The sequence below is a fragment of the Cuculus canorus genome, chromosome 5 (genome assembly GCF_017976375.1).
Source record: "Cuculus canorus isolate bCucCan1 chromosome 5, bCucCan1.pri, whole genome shotgun sequence".
NCBI classification, from domain to species: Eukaryota; Metazoa; Chordata; class Aves; order Cuculiformes; family Cuculidae; genus Cuculus; species Cuculus canorus.
The window spans coordinates 64,472,427-64,489,323 of NC_071405.1; the positions used below are offsets into that span (position 1 = coordinate 64,472,427).

Consider the following 16,897-nt stretch of genomic DNA (forward strand, 5'->3'; position numbering starts at 1 on the left):
CACTCTGTGTTCCAGGAGCGGGATTGCCAGGGCTATGCCAGGTGCAAGTTGACTGACTCCTTAGGTGGAAACTCCGCAAAAATCTCTGAGTAACCTATTCCAGTGTGGATGACTAAGCTGGGTGGAAGTGTGGATCTGCTGGAGGGTGGGGAGGCTCTGCAAAGGGATCGGAACGGGCTGGATCGATGGGCCGAGACCAATAGCGTGAGGTTTAACAAGGCCAAATGCCGGGTCCTGCTCTTGGGGCACAACAACCCTGTGCAGTGCTACAGACTAAGAGAAGTCTGTCTAGAAGGCTGCACAGAGGAGGAGGACCTGGGGGTGTTGGTTGACAGTGACTGAACATGAGCCAGCAGTGTGCCCAGGTGGCCAAGAAGGCCAATGGCATCTTGGCTTATATCAGAAACGGCGTGGCCAGCAGGACCAGGGAGGGGATTCTCCCCCTGTACTCGGCACTGGTGAGGCCGCACCTCGAATCCTGTGTTCAGTTCTGGGCCCCTCACCACAAGGAGAATGTTGAGGCTCTGGAGCGTGAACAGAGAGGAGCAACTAAGCTGGTGAGGGGCTGGAGAACAGGTGTTATGAGGAGCAGCTGAGGGAACTGGGGTTGTTTAGCCTTGAGGAGAGGAGGCTGAGGGAGGGACCTTATTGCTCTCTACAACTACCTGAAAGGAGGGAGCTGGGCTCTTCTCCCCAGTGACAGGGGACAGGACAAAGGGGAATGGCCTCAAGCTCTGCCAGGGGAGGGTCAGGCTGGACATCAGGAAAAAATTTTTCACGGAAAGGGTCATTGGGCACTGGCAGAGGCTGCCCAGGGAGAGGGGGAGTCACCAACCCTGGAGGGGTTTAAGGGATGGGTGGATGAGGTGCTGAGGGGCACAGTTTAGGGATTGATGGGAATGGTTGGAGTCAATGATCCAGTAGATCCTTTCCAACCTAATGATTCTATGATTCAGTGCTCTGTCAACCTTTAAGTAAAAAAAGTATTTCCTGCTGTTCAGATGGAACCTCCTGTGTTTCAGTTTGTCATCTGTTTGAAAAAAGAGCAAGGACTGCACTTGTAACAGCTACAACGAACAAAAGCCAGCTGACAGGTATTCTGTACTAGCTTGATGCAGTGAATACTTACTTAGGACCCAGTTCATCACAAGTGTGTTCAAACCCACATCTCCCACTTCCCAGAAGAATGCCGTACTTAACTTCAGAATAAAGGTTTTCTGGAGTGAGCCATATTCTACTCCACTTGTTTAACTACTCAAGTAATAGCAATAATCGGTATTACTATTCAAGGCTCATTTGGCCAGAGAACCCGTGGAAGAAAGAGCATAATTCTGAAGCCACATTATGAGGGCACTCATCTGGGAAGGATTCTGATAGGTTTTGCAAGGACCGCTTATGCTTTTTTTAATGGCTCTCAATATAACAGGTTCCCACTGGCTCGCTTGCATTTATCCAATGAATGCAGATTTTATTTATTCATTTATTTTATCGAAGAAACCCCCATGTCCTTCACTTTAGAACAGTTATCAAGCAGTCTGTGGCAATCTTTGGAGCTGGGGGAGATGTGCATTTGAGCCTCCTCTCGCTGAAAGGCATGGAGAGCCTAGTTCTCCTGTGTCCTTGCTGAAGCCCTGTGAAAACACTTTTAACTTTTTTTGGACACAAGACCAAAAGAGATAAGTTAAAGCATGGGTCAGCTAATGTGATGGTGCACTGAAGATTTTGAGGCTTGAGTTCACCTTTGGGTCACCCAGAAATGCCCGTATCAAAGTGAAGAAGAAGCTCTTCTCTTCTGTAATTTTTCCTTTCTACTTCGCGTGGCTCCCTGCAGATAGCACTGGTGGTGCAAATCTGATTTTAAGCGATATTTCGCTTTCCTAGTGTGCTGTGTGTGGTGCTCGGGCATCTAACTTGAGAGCCTTGGGTATCACTATAAATAACTCTCTGATGATGCCTTAACTGGTGAATACAGGAATGTCCTAGGATTTGGAAGTCTTTGGTCTATCCTTCATCATGTAGCTCTCTCCTCCTTCCTGCGTTTGGGTTCCCATGGGCTGACAACCGCGCTGAGGTGCGCTCAGACGAGGTTTTCAGTTGAAATGAGCAAGGGACCAGGGTCTGTTAAGACACGAAATGGTGTGCAGTTGACATTTACGTAGGTGCGGTCTTATTGAGGAAGGCCTCAGTTTCCACAGTAGATGATTTTCCATTTTCCTGTAAAGCTTGTTGATGGATGATGATAATGGTTTTTCTTTTCTAAAACACCCAGTCTCAAATTGCTGTTAAGACAAATACGCAATTCTAAAAAAGCAAGACTAGCTTAGAGCTACGTAGACATAATACCGTTAATAATAATAAAAATAATTCTATATTGACAAGAAGATTTAAAAAACCCAGCAACCTAAAATTCTACATTTGAAAAACTTTTAAAATTTCTCAAATAATTTATACTTACTCTAGTGAACTACCATTATATTAAAAGGGGAAAAAGGTATTAATTTGTAGAAGATACGAAAGCATCTAAAACCTGTTTTTAATCCAGAGAAGAGGGAGTGGGGGAAAAAAAAAAAGAAAATTGGTGGCTACTGTTTTGTGTGCAATTCCCAAGTATATTTTAAAAACAACATTGAATTTTTATAGCCAAATTATATTTTGTGCTAATAGGGAGTTGGGGAAAGATGAATAATAGAATGATTGACAAATCTTTTAGGGCCTGATTTTACAAGATGCTGCGCACTGCCTGATTGGTGCCAATCACTTTCATTTTCTTTCAGTCGATCCGAGAACATATGGCATTATTCAGATGGTGCTGAGCACCTTCAATCACAGTCCTCATAATGCCACAACATCCTCATTCTGTGCAAATGTGAGAATTGCTGTTGACATTTTGAATTGGAGGGTTATTTGGTCTTTGTCTGGACAAACTCTCAGCTGATATAAATGGATGTTCTGCCTGAGGAAGGATTGTAACAGTAAACAATAAAAAAAAAAATCAATTTTGTAAGCACTATTGTATGTACTCAAACTATGTGAAGTATAATTTTGGTTCATAAAATTCTTTAGCTCTTCTGCTTTTATTTCATGGGGGTGGGGGAGGAGGGGTAACGGGAATACCACTCATGTGGAGAACTGGAGTTTAGTTTACTCTCAGTGCAAATTTTGAAAAGTGGAAACTCTGGATGTTGTGTGCACAAGGCAGTTGATTTAAAGAGACCAGAAAGGTGTTTAATTTAAAAATAAAAATAAAAAAAAATCAATTTCAACATACTGATTTGTCCTGCATTACAGTTACCTGTAGAGAACCTCTAGTCATGTCTATCTGTTTTTGATGCCTCTACAGAATAACTGTCCAGCATCCTCTGCCCAACCAATCAGAATGTAGGAAAATCTACCGATATGACGGAATCTACTGTGAATCTACCTACCAGAAGTATGTTGAAATCTGTGTGAGTCTTGCCTCTAGCTCGTGCATTTAGTGCTCGTGCTCTCCTGCTATTCAGAAAGTACACGTGTTAAAACCATACACTTCTACTTGTGTGCAAAACCTCTATAGCAGGGACAGTAATATGTTTAATTCTTTGGGATTGTGCTCTAAAAGCTAAAAAGCAAATAAAAAACCCCAACCCTATAACTTCACTAAATCTAGATGTGCTTCCATACAGTGCAATAAACAAGAATGTATATGCTAGAATATCTAGGCAAAATGTATTGCACAGGTGCTTCACTTCTTAGGGATTTGAAAGGTGTGTTATGTATAAATTAGCTGTCACTTTTTTTCAGTTGTGTAATGGAATGATGAGTTGTAATTTGCATAATCCTTTAAGAAGTCAAATTATACTGTCATGTAGCAGACTTAACATGCTAGCTAGGATTTCATAGCTGTGCTGCTAATTAGTATGTACCTTACAGGACAGTTAAATTGAAGTTGAGTCCTCTTGCTTTGCAGTCATTTGCCTTTGTCCGTTGCCCTAACAGAGCGCGCTTTTGTGCGTAACTCAAGATCATTACTGGCGCTTCTGACAAAAGTGCTATTGCTGTGGGCAGGCAAATGCAACATGCTTGACTTCTGTTACTTTTGCATTCAGTGAAGTTTCCATTTTATTGTAGTAAGGATTTAATAATCTGTTGAAAAGTGTATATATATATGACAGGTATATTTTAGATATTTTTGTATTGATATATTGCAAATGTATTATGATTTTTCTGTTGCCTTGTTGGATTTTGAAACTGCTTTCTGTCACTTAGTGTTTACTTTTCACGCTCTAGTCTTGTGTTATCATTATAATCTTGTATATAACAGATTTAGTTGTTAGAAGAACTTCTAAAAATGAATTGTACTTGATTTGCAACAAAATGTTTTTTTGGCAAGGCAGTCATAGTCATTATTTAGCTCATATTCTCTCATCCACTCTCTTTATTCCGTAACTTGCTGTTTGTTTCCTGAATCTTTTCTTTTAGTAATAGGTACAACAGAAGCTGTTACTTCAGCGTAAATGAAGAGTATCACTTTGATTCACAGAAGTGAGAGGAAAAGAGCAATCTAGATCTATCAATTAAATTACAGCATCAATATAACTTAGTGGGCCAAAATGAAAATCTGACCTCTTGCTTAGTTTTTTTCTGAATGACTATTTTAGGTGTGAGATATGATTTATTCCTGATTTTATGTTGACTTATAAATATTTCTTGTGGGGTTTTTTATTTTTATTTATTTTTCACAGTTTTTCCTTCTGTCTCTCCAAATAATGGCAGTGACCAGAGTGACTGAAGAAGTGGTTTTAAATGGCACCATAGAACTTAACTTCAGCAGTTTTACTTTTCTTGTAACTTCAGTTCAATAAGCATAAAAATGTATTCGTTTGTTGAAACATTTGGAGCAGATTTGTTGTGCACTATTTATATCAGTTTTTAGAACAACTTCAAGATTTTGAAACTTTGTGGAAATGAGAAAACTTGGCACTGCTTGTCATGAGTGTTAAATACAGGAATGGCTTCACTCTGGTGAACACTGCAAAATAGTTTATTGTCTTAATTTTTGAAGTTAACTATACTGACTATAAATTCTATTTAAAACCAGCTAGCTGTGCTCACCACAAAATGGAATAGTAGGTATTCACTTATAAGTGGGTATAGAATTGCAAATAGGCATTGGTCAATAGCTTTTCATAAAAAGGCAAAATCCAAAAAGCAGACTGATAATGAAACAGTGTTGGTTTTGACATCTGTTTTGTCATATCTGAAATGTGAATTTTAAGGTAGCAGAGCCAAGTTCAGCTCACTTGTAAAAAGCATGGATTATTTTAGAAGAATAACAGTGAGGTCTTTCTACAGAAAATGTAGAGTGTTTTTTGATTAGTGATTTCTTTTTCCCTTGGTACTTCTTCCACGCTATTTAAGCTCTTTGAGGTATTCTTTCTGTCTGCTTCCTAGTGGATGTTTTTGGTACTTCTTCCAATGATATAACAAAAAAAGTTATTGAAAACTTCTTACTAGTCAAGACCAAAAAACTATCAAGCTATTTTCAAGACTTTCAGAGCTAATACTTCAGTGCTACAAGATGTGAACATTTAGTACTAGATGTTCATGTGTATCTCTTGTGGGGGCTTAGCCCCTCCTCTGGTTAGGTTGGGAAAGAGAGAACCGATGTAAAAAGGCCACTGGTGGTTGACAGAAAGTACCCTCCTTTTTCCTGTAGGATAATTTCTGGACACAAAAGAGTGGACTACTTATTCTGAGATTTAAAGGAATTTTAAGGTCTGGCCATAGAGTGTAGGACAGGATACATAATTGTGGATTTGGGAGCTTGACTGTTTTTCCTTGACGATTTTTAAAGTTAAAAGCAGTATTATGTAGAAAGCCTACTCCTGGATTTATGCTTACCCATGTACCTGCTAAAGGTATTTTGTGTAAAGCTACTTAGCAGTTGATATCAAGATCCTTACTGTAAAAGTTTGGGAGGATCATATCATGGCTTTCTGCTTCGAGGATAAGTCTCAGGAAACATTTGGGGAAGTAACCTTTTTAATCATAATAAATACCAGAAGTAATAGGGAAATAAAGGTGTTTGTAACACACGTTCCTGAGGAACCGGACTAATGATTACATTAGTTAATACATAAACTAAGCAAAATAGCCTAGAGATCTCTGTACTAAAATATTTACTATTTATGATCCTCTTGCAATTGAGTCTCATTGCTGCTGGATATCCTGCTCAGAACAGAGTGAAACACACAGTTTCAAAAGCTGTTGGCAAAATTTGTATTTTTTTTTCCCTGCTCCCCTCCATTATCCTTCACTGTTGGTGTCATGGATTTGTGCTGTTTTAGGTGGCTCAGCATGTAAATATGCTTTTTAAAAAGCTCTAAAGCAAGCCTGAAAATAATTACAAGTTGTTTCTATGTTCACTAGTGGTAGAGACTAGCACAGCAAGCATTCTGAAAAGATTTTATCGTTGTGGGTTTTTTTGAAGTAGGTGACATATCTTGAAGTAAAAAGGGAGACCTGCCAATTACTGGTTTGGAATGGGGGTGTCTATCAACTCCTGAATATTCCCCATTTTCTTTTCCTGTCCTCACACCTGTAGTCCAGGAACGTCCTTGTTCCTCTTTTGTGATGTCAAACAAAATTGAAAACAAAAAGAATAATTTCATGATCAATTCTAGCTACTTCACTATAACCAAACTGCCAAGATTTTCCCCTCTTACCCAGGCTGAAAATCCTTTCTTCTGCTTGCTCAGACATCTATGGTTTGCAAGGTTGTTCACCTTTATGAAGTATCAAACAGTAACAAAGCCTGGGTAGAAGATCTCCAGGGATAACCCAAGAGGAGTACAGCTCCCTGCCCACGCTTGAGTTTTACTGTTGCTAAATTACAAGAAGTAATGGTGTGTCAAGCATAAGGTTTGGTTTTTGCTTGTCTGTGGGGAGTCTGTGCTGTGTACAAGCAGAGGATATTTTTTTTTTCTGCAGCCTAGTAGTTATTCTGTTCATAAAGTGGTCCTTGAGAGTGTCACCTGGGTTGTGAGGGGAAATTCTTAGCACGGTGGCTGTTGTGTGCTATCTCCAAAGAAAGAGTTGAAGAATCATCTATTCCTGTCCACACTAAACAGACTTAAAAGTCGTATCTCTATTCAGGAGTATGGAGATAGGGAAAATTTCTACAGCAAGGTACTGGTACTTCTGAAATCAAGAGCATGGAATAAATATGGAATATGCTTACATAAATCCCAGAAATACAGCTGTAGTATTATTAGGTCTTTTTCCTTCTTTTCTCTGCAAGTTAGCGAACTGAGCACAGAACAGAAAGCAAGTTCAGTCGAAGAAGTGGAGCTGTTTGTCCTGGAAGGTGTAGCTTGGTCATATACATGTTATCATCCTGAGCCTGTATACGCACAAAACATCCAAACTTAACAGACCAAAATAAGGTCCCCTCAGACTATATATTGACTAAAAACCATAAATATTTGTACAGCTAAGAAAAGGTGGCACAAGGCTAAGTCATTCCTGTCATCCTCTAAGGCTTAGATTAAGATTTGTTTATTAATAAAATGGATTAAAAAAAAGCCCTAGAACTACTTTGTACGCCCAAGAAATTTCATGCCCCTAGTAGACAACACAACTGAGAATATAAACCTTTTCGTGGGCCAAATAGCTCTCCTAAGGTTTATAGTGATGGAATTCAACCAGATGTATAACACAGGGAGATGAAGGACTTATTTGGGTTGTTGAAGTGGTCTGCAGGGCTCATCACTGCCTTAATGTGGACAAAGCAGTAAAAGACCTGCAGAGGAGGGAGGAGCTAATAGTTCCAAATGGAGATCCTCAACTTTGTGAAAGTGGGTTAAAATCCTCTGCAGGTTCAGGTCAGGGTAGTCATTTAAGCAGCAGAGAGAATTTGATAATGACTTGAAAGGTCATTATCTTTTTCATCTTTGCTTCTGAGGGGCGGTGTTGCAGATAAATTGACTTATATCTGACATTTTTCAGATGTTTTGTTTGTATCCTGACTCATCTGATATAGCTGAGAAAAAGAGATAGTAGTCTGAAACAGGAAAACCATGTAACGTAGGACAACAGGGCTCTTATTCAAGCTAATGCTGTAGGGTACGTGAGCTTTTTGCCAATACTGACTTCAGTATCCCATGTTTAGGGCTTAAAATAAGAGAGAATGTACTGAAGAAGCTACTATTTAGTTTGATCCCCGTAAAACAGGAAGGAGGAGCCCCATCTTGCACAGTAGATCTTTGTTTGGGGTAGCGTTCCCTTCACATCTTGATTTTTCTCCTCACAATGTGAATTTAATAGGTGTATTTGAAGAAGATTCTGTGCATCCTCTTTGCGTAAATTCAACCTCCTAGGAAATATTGAAAACTAATAAACAAATTCATTCTCTATGGGCAAATAGCAGAGAAGTCATTGCTATCTCATATTACAGGCCTTTTAATATATAAATTATCTAATTCTTACAGTGTGAGGCTACCTGGCAAAACTTTATCCCTGTTAGAGTTGCCTACATCTGCTCTCACCTTTGTGTGGCTTTGACCATATCTATGGGTTCCCTGTGCTGAGCTGTTCAAGATGTCTTCTGCAGGAAGAAGAAGATGAGTCTTTAACATAAAGTTTAAAACACATCCAAAAGTAAGCCAGTATCTCCTTACATGTAAGACATAAGCGTGGGCTTTCTCTGGATAAGAAATGAGATCAGCTGTGCCACTTTAAAATGATTAATAATCACTGGCTAGCATTAAGTTGAACATCTAATTCTTGGCTGATTGGAGCATTTGAGAGAACAGCACTCAAAAAATATAATTTTTCAATAACAGAAATTTTGTCATACTTATATTTCTATTATGACACCATTAGATGTTTCACTGGCTTTAAATTTTTACTTTGAGACCAATGGAGTGTCTCCTGAATAGAGAACAGGTGCAATGTATACGTGTTGCCTGAAAATTTTCTTCCACTGAATGATAAAAAGCCATGTTTAGATTTACAAAATCCTATCCAGTTTGTAGTCCAGTACAAACTTTGAAGATTCACTTAAGCTTTGCGGTATCTAATTGTAATATCTATTCTGAGCTAAATGCTGAAGTGTGTTTAGTATTGGTCAATTGACCAATTAGGTCATTACCTTTTGCTGTCTTGCGCTCAATCCATGTTAAACTGTCTGGGTTTTCAGGTCCCTTATCCGCACCCTTTCAGCAAGATATTAGTCATGGTCTTCTAATTCCCCATTAAGAGAGGCTTTATGATATTCTACAGAAATTGGTTTTGCATTTTGTTTTCATTTCAGATATGGAAGATTCTTTTTGTGTTTTGTATTTGTTTTTTGTGAGTGGGGTTGGTGGTTTTTTTTTTTCGTAGGTCCCCCCCATGCCCCGAGTCATGTTACCGGTTTCAGAAATGGAGAGATCAATTCAAATTATCTGTGACTGAGCTGCTCTGTGTGTTCAGCAAGATTTCGGTTTTCCCATGATCTTTCAGTAACTTGCTGCTTTGCACAAATACAGAACTTCTAATACCAAGTATATCCAAAATATTACTTGGGTTAGTGAGCAAGTTGACAAGTTCATTTGGCTTACTAACAGTTTATACAATCATTGCACAACTTGAGTGAAGGTGGGAAGGGAAAGAATTATCCCTCAAAATGTAAGGAGTTAGCTAAATACCTTCCGTTAAAGCTCATATGAAGTGCTGTGGGTTGCAGTAACAATGTCATCCTAGAGCATTTTAGGTGTGGGTTTGAAAAGTAGAGTTGCAACGCTTTGCATCTTTTGGTTTTAAAAGAACTATATGGGGTAGTAACAGCCTTGTAACTTCTGGTGCTTTTTAGCAGAAAAATGCTGAATATAAGAACTTCAGGTGAAAGAAAATCCTGCCTTTCTTCAAATGAATTGTACTTACTCTTTAGTTAAAGTATTGTTATTATATTTAGTTTGGATTTTTCTAACTTTTGTGTAGCAGAAATATACCAAACCCAGCATCGAGAAGCTGAAAATTCCTCCTTTAATATTCAAATACCCCTCACCTTTCCTACCCAGCCCCTCCCATTTAGATACTTGTAGACAGTAACCCAGTGATCATTTATCCTCCTCTTTGAAACGAGTTTCTCATTCTTAGCGAGGGAAGTTTCTGAGAATTTGAACACCGCTTGTACGTGTTTGATGAAGCCTTCCTAGTTTGAATAGCCCGTTGGTTGTTCCTGTGGTAGTGCTCAGGGATCAGAGATATAAACTGGAACCGTGTTGTTACATGCTGTTTGAAATGGAAAGATTTTCTGTCTCAACATCGGCAGTGATTTATATAATCCTTTCTTATTGCTACTCTGTGTTTACTTCCTTGTACATCAAAGGATCTCTTTTGCTGCTCTGGTCAGGGTATTGCACTGTAGGCTAATATTAATTTGGTTATCCACCATCATCCATATGCTTCTTCCTAGGTTATTATATTGTCTTTGTTTGGAATCTATGCTCTTACTTACTAGATAGAGAGCTTTGTGCTCATCTGTGTTAAAACACATCTTATTCAGGTGAGCCCAGACTGCTATGCAATCTGTGGAACTGACAACTCCCCGGTATTTACCATTTTATTATCTTTTGTGTCATCTGCAAATTTTACTGGGAAGGATTTTATGTTTTCTTTCACATCACTGATTTATTCTCCTTCACAGGTACTCTGTAGGGAATAAAGGGCTCAAGGAGTTCTTTCCCTGCACTGAGTACTTGGGGTAGGCTTAATCCATATTTCAGAGCTGCTGGTCATAATGCCTGGGAGCAGATTAGGGCTGCCGGCACTGATAAGTTGCAACCAAATAGGAGCAGTGAGTCATGAGCACACTCTCTTTACTCGCAGCAGTACGAGATGGCTGCAGCCTTTCTTTAAAGTAATGTGAGGCTTGTTTTGCATAGTGATGCTGTTGAGATACAGAAGACAATTTTCCATTGAAAATTTGTGTATCCGTAGTGATGGCTTACTAGTGAATTCCAGCCTTGCATACCCCTCCCCTTTTTTAAATCTTTTTTTTTTGAAATTCTGAACTATTTTGCATTATTTCTCCTCCTAAATGAATTATTTTAATCTCGCTTCCAAATGATGCTCTTATTTAGAACTAATTCTTGGGGCAAAGCTGCTGTTATTACTATCATAAATGAATTTTACCAGAATCTATACTCAATTTAAAGTATTTATACTGATTTGCTTTGCCTTTAAGACAAATACTTCTCCAGTTAAAGCATGGAAAGATTTAGCAAAGTCTGCATCATCTCAAACTGGCATAAAGAAAACAAGACTTGTGTTACATTCTGTAAAGTTATTTTTTTTATTGTATAATATTTTTGGCAGGTGTTTATGGTCCTTAAGTTCCATTTCATATATATGTCCACATATGTGCATACAACTGCACACACACTTTAGAAAAGAAAGAAAATACAATCATTTTAGCGGAAAAGACAACGGGAGAGCAAAGCGTACTTCTTCCAGACTGCAATAGGAAGGTGACAATTTTTAACTTATGTAATTTTTAAGTATAAAACAATCTTGTGTTATTGTTTAAAAAAAACACCATCACCACAATATCATATCGGCCACAGATTATATAATTAGGGTTTGCCCTTGGTTTTTCTACTAAATAGGGAGTGAAGTTCTCATAAATACCAAACAAAAATTCTGATCAACAAGGAGGAGAGGCACAATCTGTCATGCTTCCAAGTTTTCTGCTCATTGAGCAGCAAGGACACTCATGAAGTAGATACCTTTGCCTGTTATAGTTGCATTGAACTTTGTCTTACTGTTTCAGAAGCAACGTTGGGTCTGTGCCATCTTTGAGATTGCAGACTGTGATGCAGAGTAGTTTAAGATGCTGTATCATGTACCGTTTAATCAGGCTGCACTATTTAGAGTATGCGTCGTGTACTGGGAATAATTTGTGTGTAAAGTCTTTCCAGCTGCATCTGTATAAAAGGTGAAATTCCCCTACCTCTGCACAAAAGTCAGTTAAATGGACTGTGGGGAATGGAGCAGCAGTTGAAAGAATTAATTTCATGTAGCTGTCCGTAGCTGGCTGTGATACTGCAGTGTGCTTCCTCCACAGCTGACTCCCAGCCAGGGCTCGTACACATCTTTGTGGAGTTCTGGGGCTGCTGAATTGCTGCGCATAGATCTAGTGTCTCCTGGCCTAAAAGTGTCCTGCATAGTTTTCCACCTCCCTTGCTAAATTCCGGTGACTCATTTCCATGCCTAGGGAAGCAGCTCCATAGCCTCCTGATGGTGGTTGACTCTGCTACTTATTATTGTTGTTGTTATATGGAAGTAGTGAGTGGAAGCAAGTCCACCAACAGGGCAGAAAACGAGCCCCCTCCTCTTCCATGCCTCCCTAGGTGCCTCACCACAATAGATGTGAAGCTCTAGCTGTGGAAGACTGACTGGAGGACAATGTGGGAGGTGGTTCTGCCCCTGTACTCCACTCTTGTGAGATCCCACCTGGAATACTTTGTGCAGTTCTGGAATCCTCAACATGAGAAGGATATGTAGCTGTTGGAACAGGTCCAGGGGAGGGCTACAAAGATGATCAGAGGGCTGGAGAACCTCCCATACAAGGACAGGCTGAGAGAGCTGGGGTTGTTCAGCCTGGAGAAGAGAAGAAGGGAAGAAGAGAGAAGTTTGCAGATGACACCGAGCTGAGCAGAGCAGTTGTCACACTGGAAGGATGGGGTGTGGGCCTGTGTGAACCTCACGGCATTCAACAAGGCCAAGTGCAAGGTCCTGCACCTGAGTCAGGGTAATCTGCAGTTTCAGTGCAGGATGGGGGATGATGTGAGAGCAGCCCTGCGGAAAAGGACTTGGGGATGCTGGTTGAGGAGAAGCTCTTGATCGGCAGGCAATATGCGCTCGCAGCCCAGAAGGCCAATGATGTCCTGGACAGCATCAAAAGAAGCGTGGCCAGCAGGGCAACGGAGGGGATTCTTCTCCTCTATTCCACTCTTGTGAGACCCCACCTGGAGTACACTGTCCAGTTCTAGAATCCTCAACATAAGAAGGATATGGAACTTTTGGAATGGGTCCAGAAGAGGGCTACAAAGATGATCAAAGGGCTGGAGCACCTTTGCTATAAGGACAGGCTGTGAGGGAGTTGAGGTTGTTTGGCCTGGAGAAGAGAAGGCTCTGAGGACACCTTGGAGTGGCCTTCCAGCACGTGAAAGGGGCCTACGAGAAAGTTGGAGAGGGATATTTAGGAGGGGATGTAGTAACAGGATGAAGGGGAATGGATATGAATTGGAGGGGGGAAGTTTTAGCTTAGACATTAGGGAGAAATTCTTCACGATGAGGATGGTGAGGCACTGGCACAGGTTGCCCAGGGATGTTGTGGCTGCCCCATTCCTGAAGTGTTCAGGGCCAGGTTGGATGGGTCGTTGGGCAGCCTGATCTAGTTGGAAGTGTCCCTGCCCATGGCAGGGGAGTTGGAACTGGATGATTTTTAGGGTCCCTTCCAACTGAAACCATTCTGTGATTTTTATGATTACATTTGCTACCTCTAAGATTGGAGGTCATCACAGCATTAGGAGAGGGAATGCTAGCACTGTCCCCTTCTTCTGCATATCTTTGTGAGCTACTGTACACGTTGCTTTACGTAGCTGGAGAGGGTGTGTGGTGCATTTCACCTTTCCCTTAGTGGCAAATCTGCTGTTCCTGAGAGTGCTCTCAGCTAGTGATACTCACTGGTGCACATGTAGGCAGTATAGGTAAAGTGAAGGCAGCACAAAGATTTTTTTCAAGCTCTACACTGGCTTGTATCATACTTCAGAGTGCCATGAGTTGGCAGCCTGTTAGTTCCAGGGTTGTCTGGAAGCACCCCAGTGTTGCAGATGCTCCCTGCGTTAGGCTGTAAACTAGGCAGTCTGTCACCTGTATAATTAGTGACCAGTACTGATCAATGTATTGATTATAACTGCTTTGGTACAGCTATTTTTTCTAGCCGTACGTTCTTTGCCTCTAGTATGCTGCCACGCTCTGGATTTTGAGCTGGATATTATACTAAAAAGGGCATTTGCATTTGCTAACTTGGCAAGTTGGTTTGAGAGGTTTTGGTTATGCAGTAGGGGTTGGAGTGACCAAGCTAAGATTAAGAGCAAAACACAAGCCAAGTAAATTTTGGTATAGCTTGGTCAGTTGGAGGTATTTAAATAATGTAATGTCCCACTTGGACAAAACTGTATCAGCAGAAACTTCTATAGCAAATGCTATTTTACTTGCAAAACTGTTTTCTTACTGATGTTACTTGTTTTGCTAATAAGTGGTGATTTTCTTGTACGAGTCCAGCAGACCTTTGCCGATACAGCTGATTACACGCTTAGTGCTTTGCCACAGCAGAATACCAAGATTGCTCTATTGGCAACATGCTCCTAATGCAGACCTCATCTGATTTTTGTCATTCACTTTTCTTGATTTCAAGGCTCAACAAAATAAGTCTCCTATTGTAAAATTTGAAGGTACGTTAGTTGTTCCATGACTCTGTAGTGAATAATCACTGGGATAAAGGAACCCAAGAGCTGTATTGCATTTAAAAATCAATCCTATTTTTCATAATATAATTAAGTTTTTTGTCATTTAATATATTCTTGTAGACTTGAATCAAGGGTGAGAAACCTAATCTTCTGAGTTACTTCGCATACTTTGCTTTTGGTCTTCGTAGGATCCCGCTGATGGTGTGATTTGCATGATTAATTGTGGCAGTGCTACCCATGCCAAGTCCTACATGGTTGAGCATCTCTGCCTTGAAATCAAATGGTGTAAATGAAAACTTTCCAAAAGTATTCTGAGTTTTTTCACCCCCTCAAATATCTTTCAACCAGAATTGAAGTGAAAGGCCTGGTAATCATAACCTAGTCAGGCACAATGCCTTGCTGTGGCAACATCTAGATCTTACGCCTAGGAGAGCGTTTTGTGGTTACCATAGCAGGAGGCCATCCTTGCTTCCAGGGGTAGCACTGTGATTTTAGAGTTGCTGTATTGCTGCTTGATTACTGGTGATGGTTATGTTACATTCTGGACCGAGTGTGACAAAGAGAGGCAGTTCTGATTCATGTCACCCTGGGGAGCACCAGGCGTGTATCCAGACCCAGGCATCAGCATCAATGGTAACTGTGGCATTGAAATTGCTAGAAAAGGCATGGAAGCAGATCATTGTCAACAAAAGAGCACTACTGAGTGGCTGTAAAGTTCGCAGCTGGTGGATTCATGTCTTACAGGAGCATGATACTATGGTAGCAGGCAAAATCTTCTTAAGTTTACTGAACAGGTTAAGGCAACTTCATTAGATAGTGTTTTGCCATGGTTGATGTTGGTTTATTTTTCCGTCAGCTCCTCCCTAAGATTACTTGCAAGTTACAAACAGTTCTTTTGTGAGATGTCAAAAGAAGAATAAATCAGCCTTTACAGGCTTAGGTTGTCTCCTGGAGATTAAACTGAAACGTAATTATTGATGTCGTGACTAAATGGAGTGAAATGCATTCCAGACTGTGAAAAAATTACGTTAACTTTTCTGACTTTTGTACGTTCCAAATATTTAATTTCTCTTGCTTGGATGTTTTGATGCATTCCTGCAGCAATGCCTACTGCACAAGAGTAAAAATAGTCCAAGCAATGAACTTTTCATCATTCTTTTCATTTTACACCTGACACCATCTACTTTAGGTTGAAAACCGGGACTAGATCTTCAGCCTTAATTTGAGAGAGACTCTGCTCGTAGAATCTTTAAAGAATTCATAGGAAAGGTGAATAAATGTCATGTTTTACAGATTTTCTGATAGTTTTTGTTAGAGGCATTAGCATGACCCATCAATGCGTTGGCTTTTATTAGGATAAGTGCCCTTTTCAGCAACAGTTTAAGGAAGCAGAATGCTTCTCTGAGCTCTTTGCTTGGGTGCTTTTTAAGGGGTGGTTAGCACTGGCCATAGAGTTCTTGCAAGCATTTAAGTACAAGGACTTGATGGAATGGCAGCAGTATGCTCATGGTTGCAAGTGGGTGTTTTCTTGTTTTCTTTTGCTTGCTGCTGAAGAACCAGAGTCCTGGTGTGTGTGGTCACATTTGTGGCTGCCTATGAATGCTCTATCCATGTGCGTGAGGTTGTTTGCAATAAGATGGGGTGTAGCAGAAAATGCTATTCAATATCGGGCTCTGCAGAGGGGAGGTAGGGCTGTACAAGGGCTCCTCCGCTCTAGGAGTTGCTGTCCTGCATGTTCCAAGTGTGTTTTGTCTAAAGGCATGATGTAAGGCTTATCTGTTTACAGATAAATATTTGGTAAAAAGTGATTTGATAAGATATATTAATATTAATTTTGGTATGTAGCTTCTGCTAGATTAACATTTGTGGGTGGCTTTTTTTTATTACTTTTTCCAAGTGCTAAGTGTGCTAACTTTTTAACTTTTCCCATGTGCTAACTAAGACTAGTTTGTAAATCTCGAAGTAAATAAATAAATGCTTAAGGATGGTCATCACGCTCCTCTTATTTTACCCACAGTACCATATTTGTGGCTTTGTAGGCTGGCTTGGTCTGATGACAATTATGTGTAGATATTTTTGGTAACTGCATTCAACTTGGATGACCAAATCCAATGTACACAAATATCAGCCCTTTATTGTTCCATTTAAGCAAAATTTTACATCTGTGTTAGACTGAAAAACATAGTTTGAGTTTATATGGGTGTTGCATATTGCATGAAGGTAGCAAGATGACATCAGAACAGAAAATTATTATATTTTGGGCCAAATACAGTGTATTTGTACAGGAAATTATTGGTTCTTCCCGCACCGCTTATGTTTTGATACTTAAAACTCTCCCCAACAGTAACCCATATTCCTATTTAATAATTCCTATCCCCATAGCTTCCTCTCTCCCTGCC

At 40.1% G+C, this 16,897-nt stretch overlaps 1 protein-coding gene across 4 annotated transcripts in view; it reads left to right on the top strand.

The window, feature by feature from the left end:
• NPAS3 (neuronal PAS domain protein 3) overlaps positions 1-16,897 on the top strand; it is a 605,022-nt gene that overhangs the window by 82,507 nt on the left and 505,618 nt on the right. For 2 of the 4 annotated variants that reach the window (XM_054068725.1, XM_054068727.1), the window contains exon 2: positions 3,341-3,430. The exons of the other annotated variants lie outside the window; for them this stretch is intronic. In XM_054068725.1, coding sequence (XP_053924700.1) covers positions 3,341-3,430 — 90 coding nt within the window. The remainder of the gene's footprint in view (positions 1-3,340; positions 3,431-16,897) is intronic. 4 annotated transcript variants of the gene reach the window in all.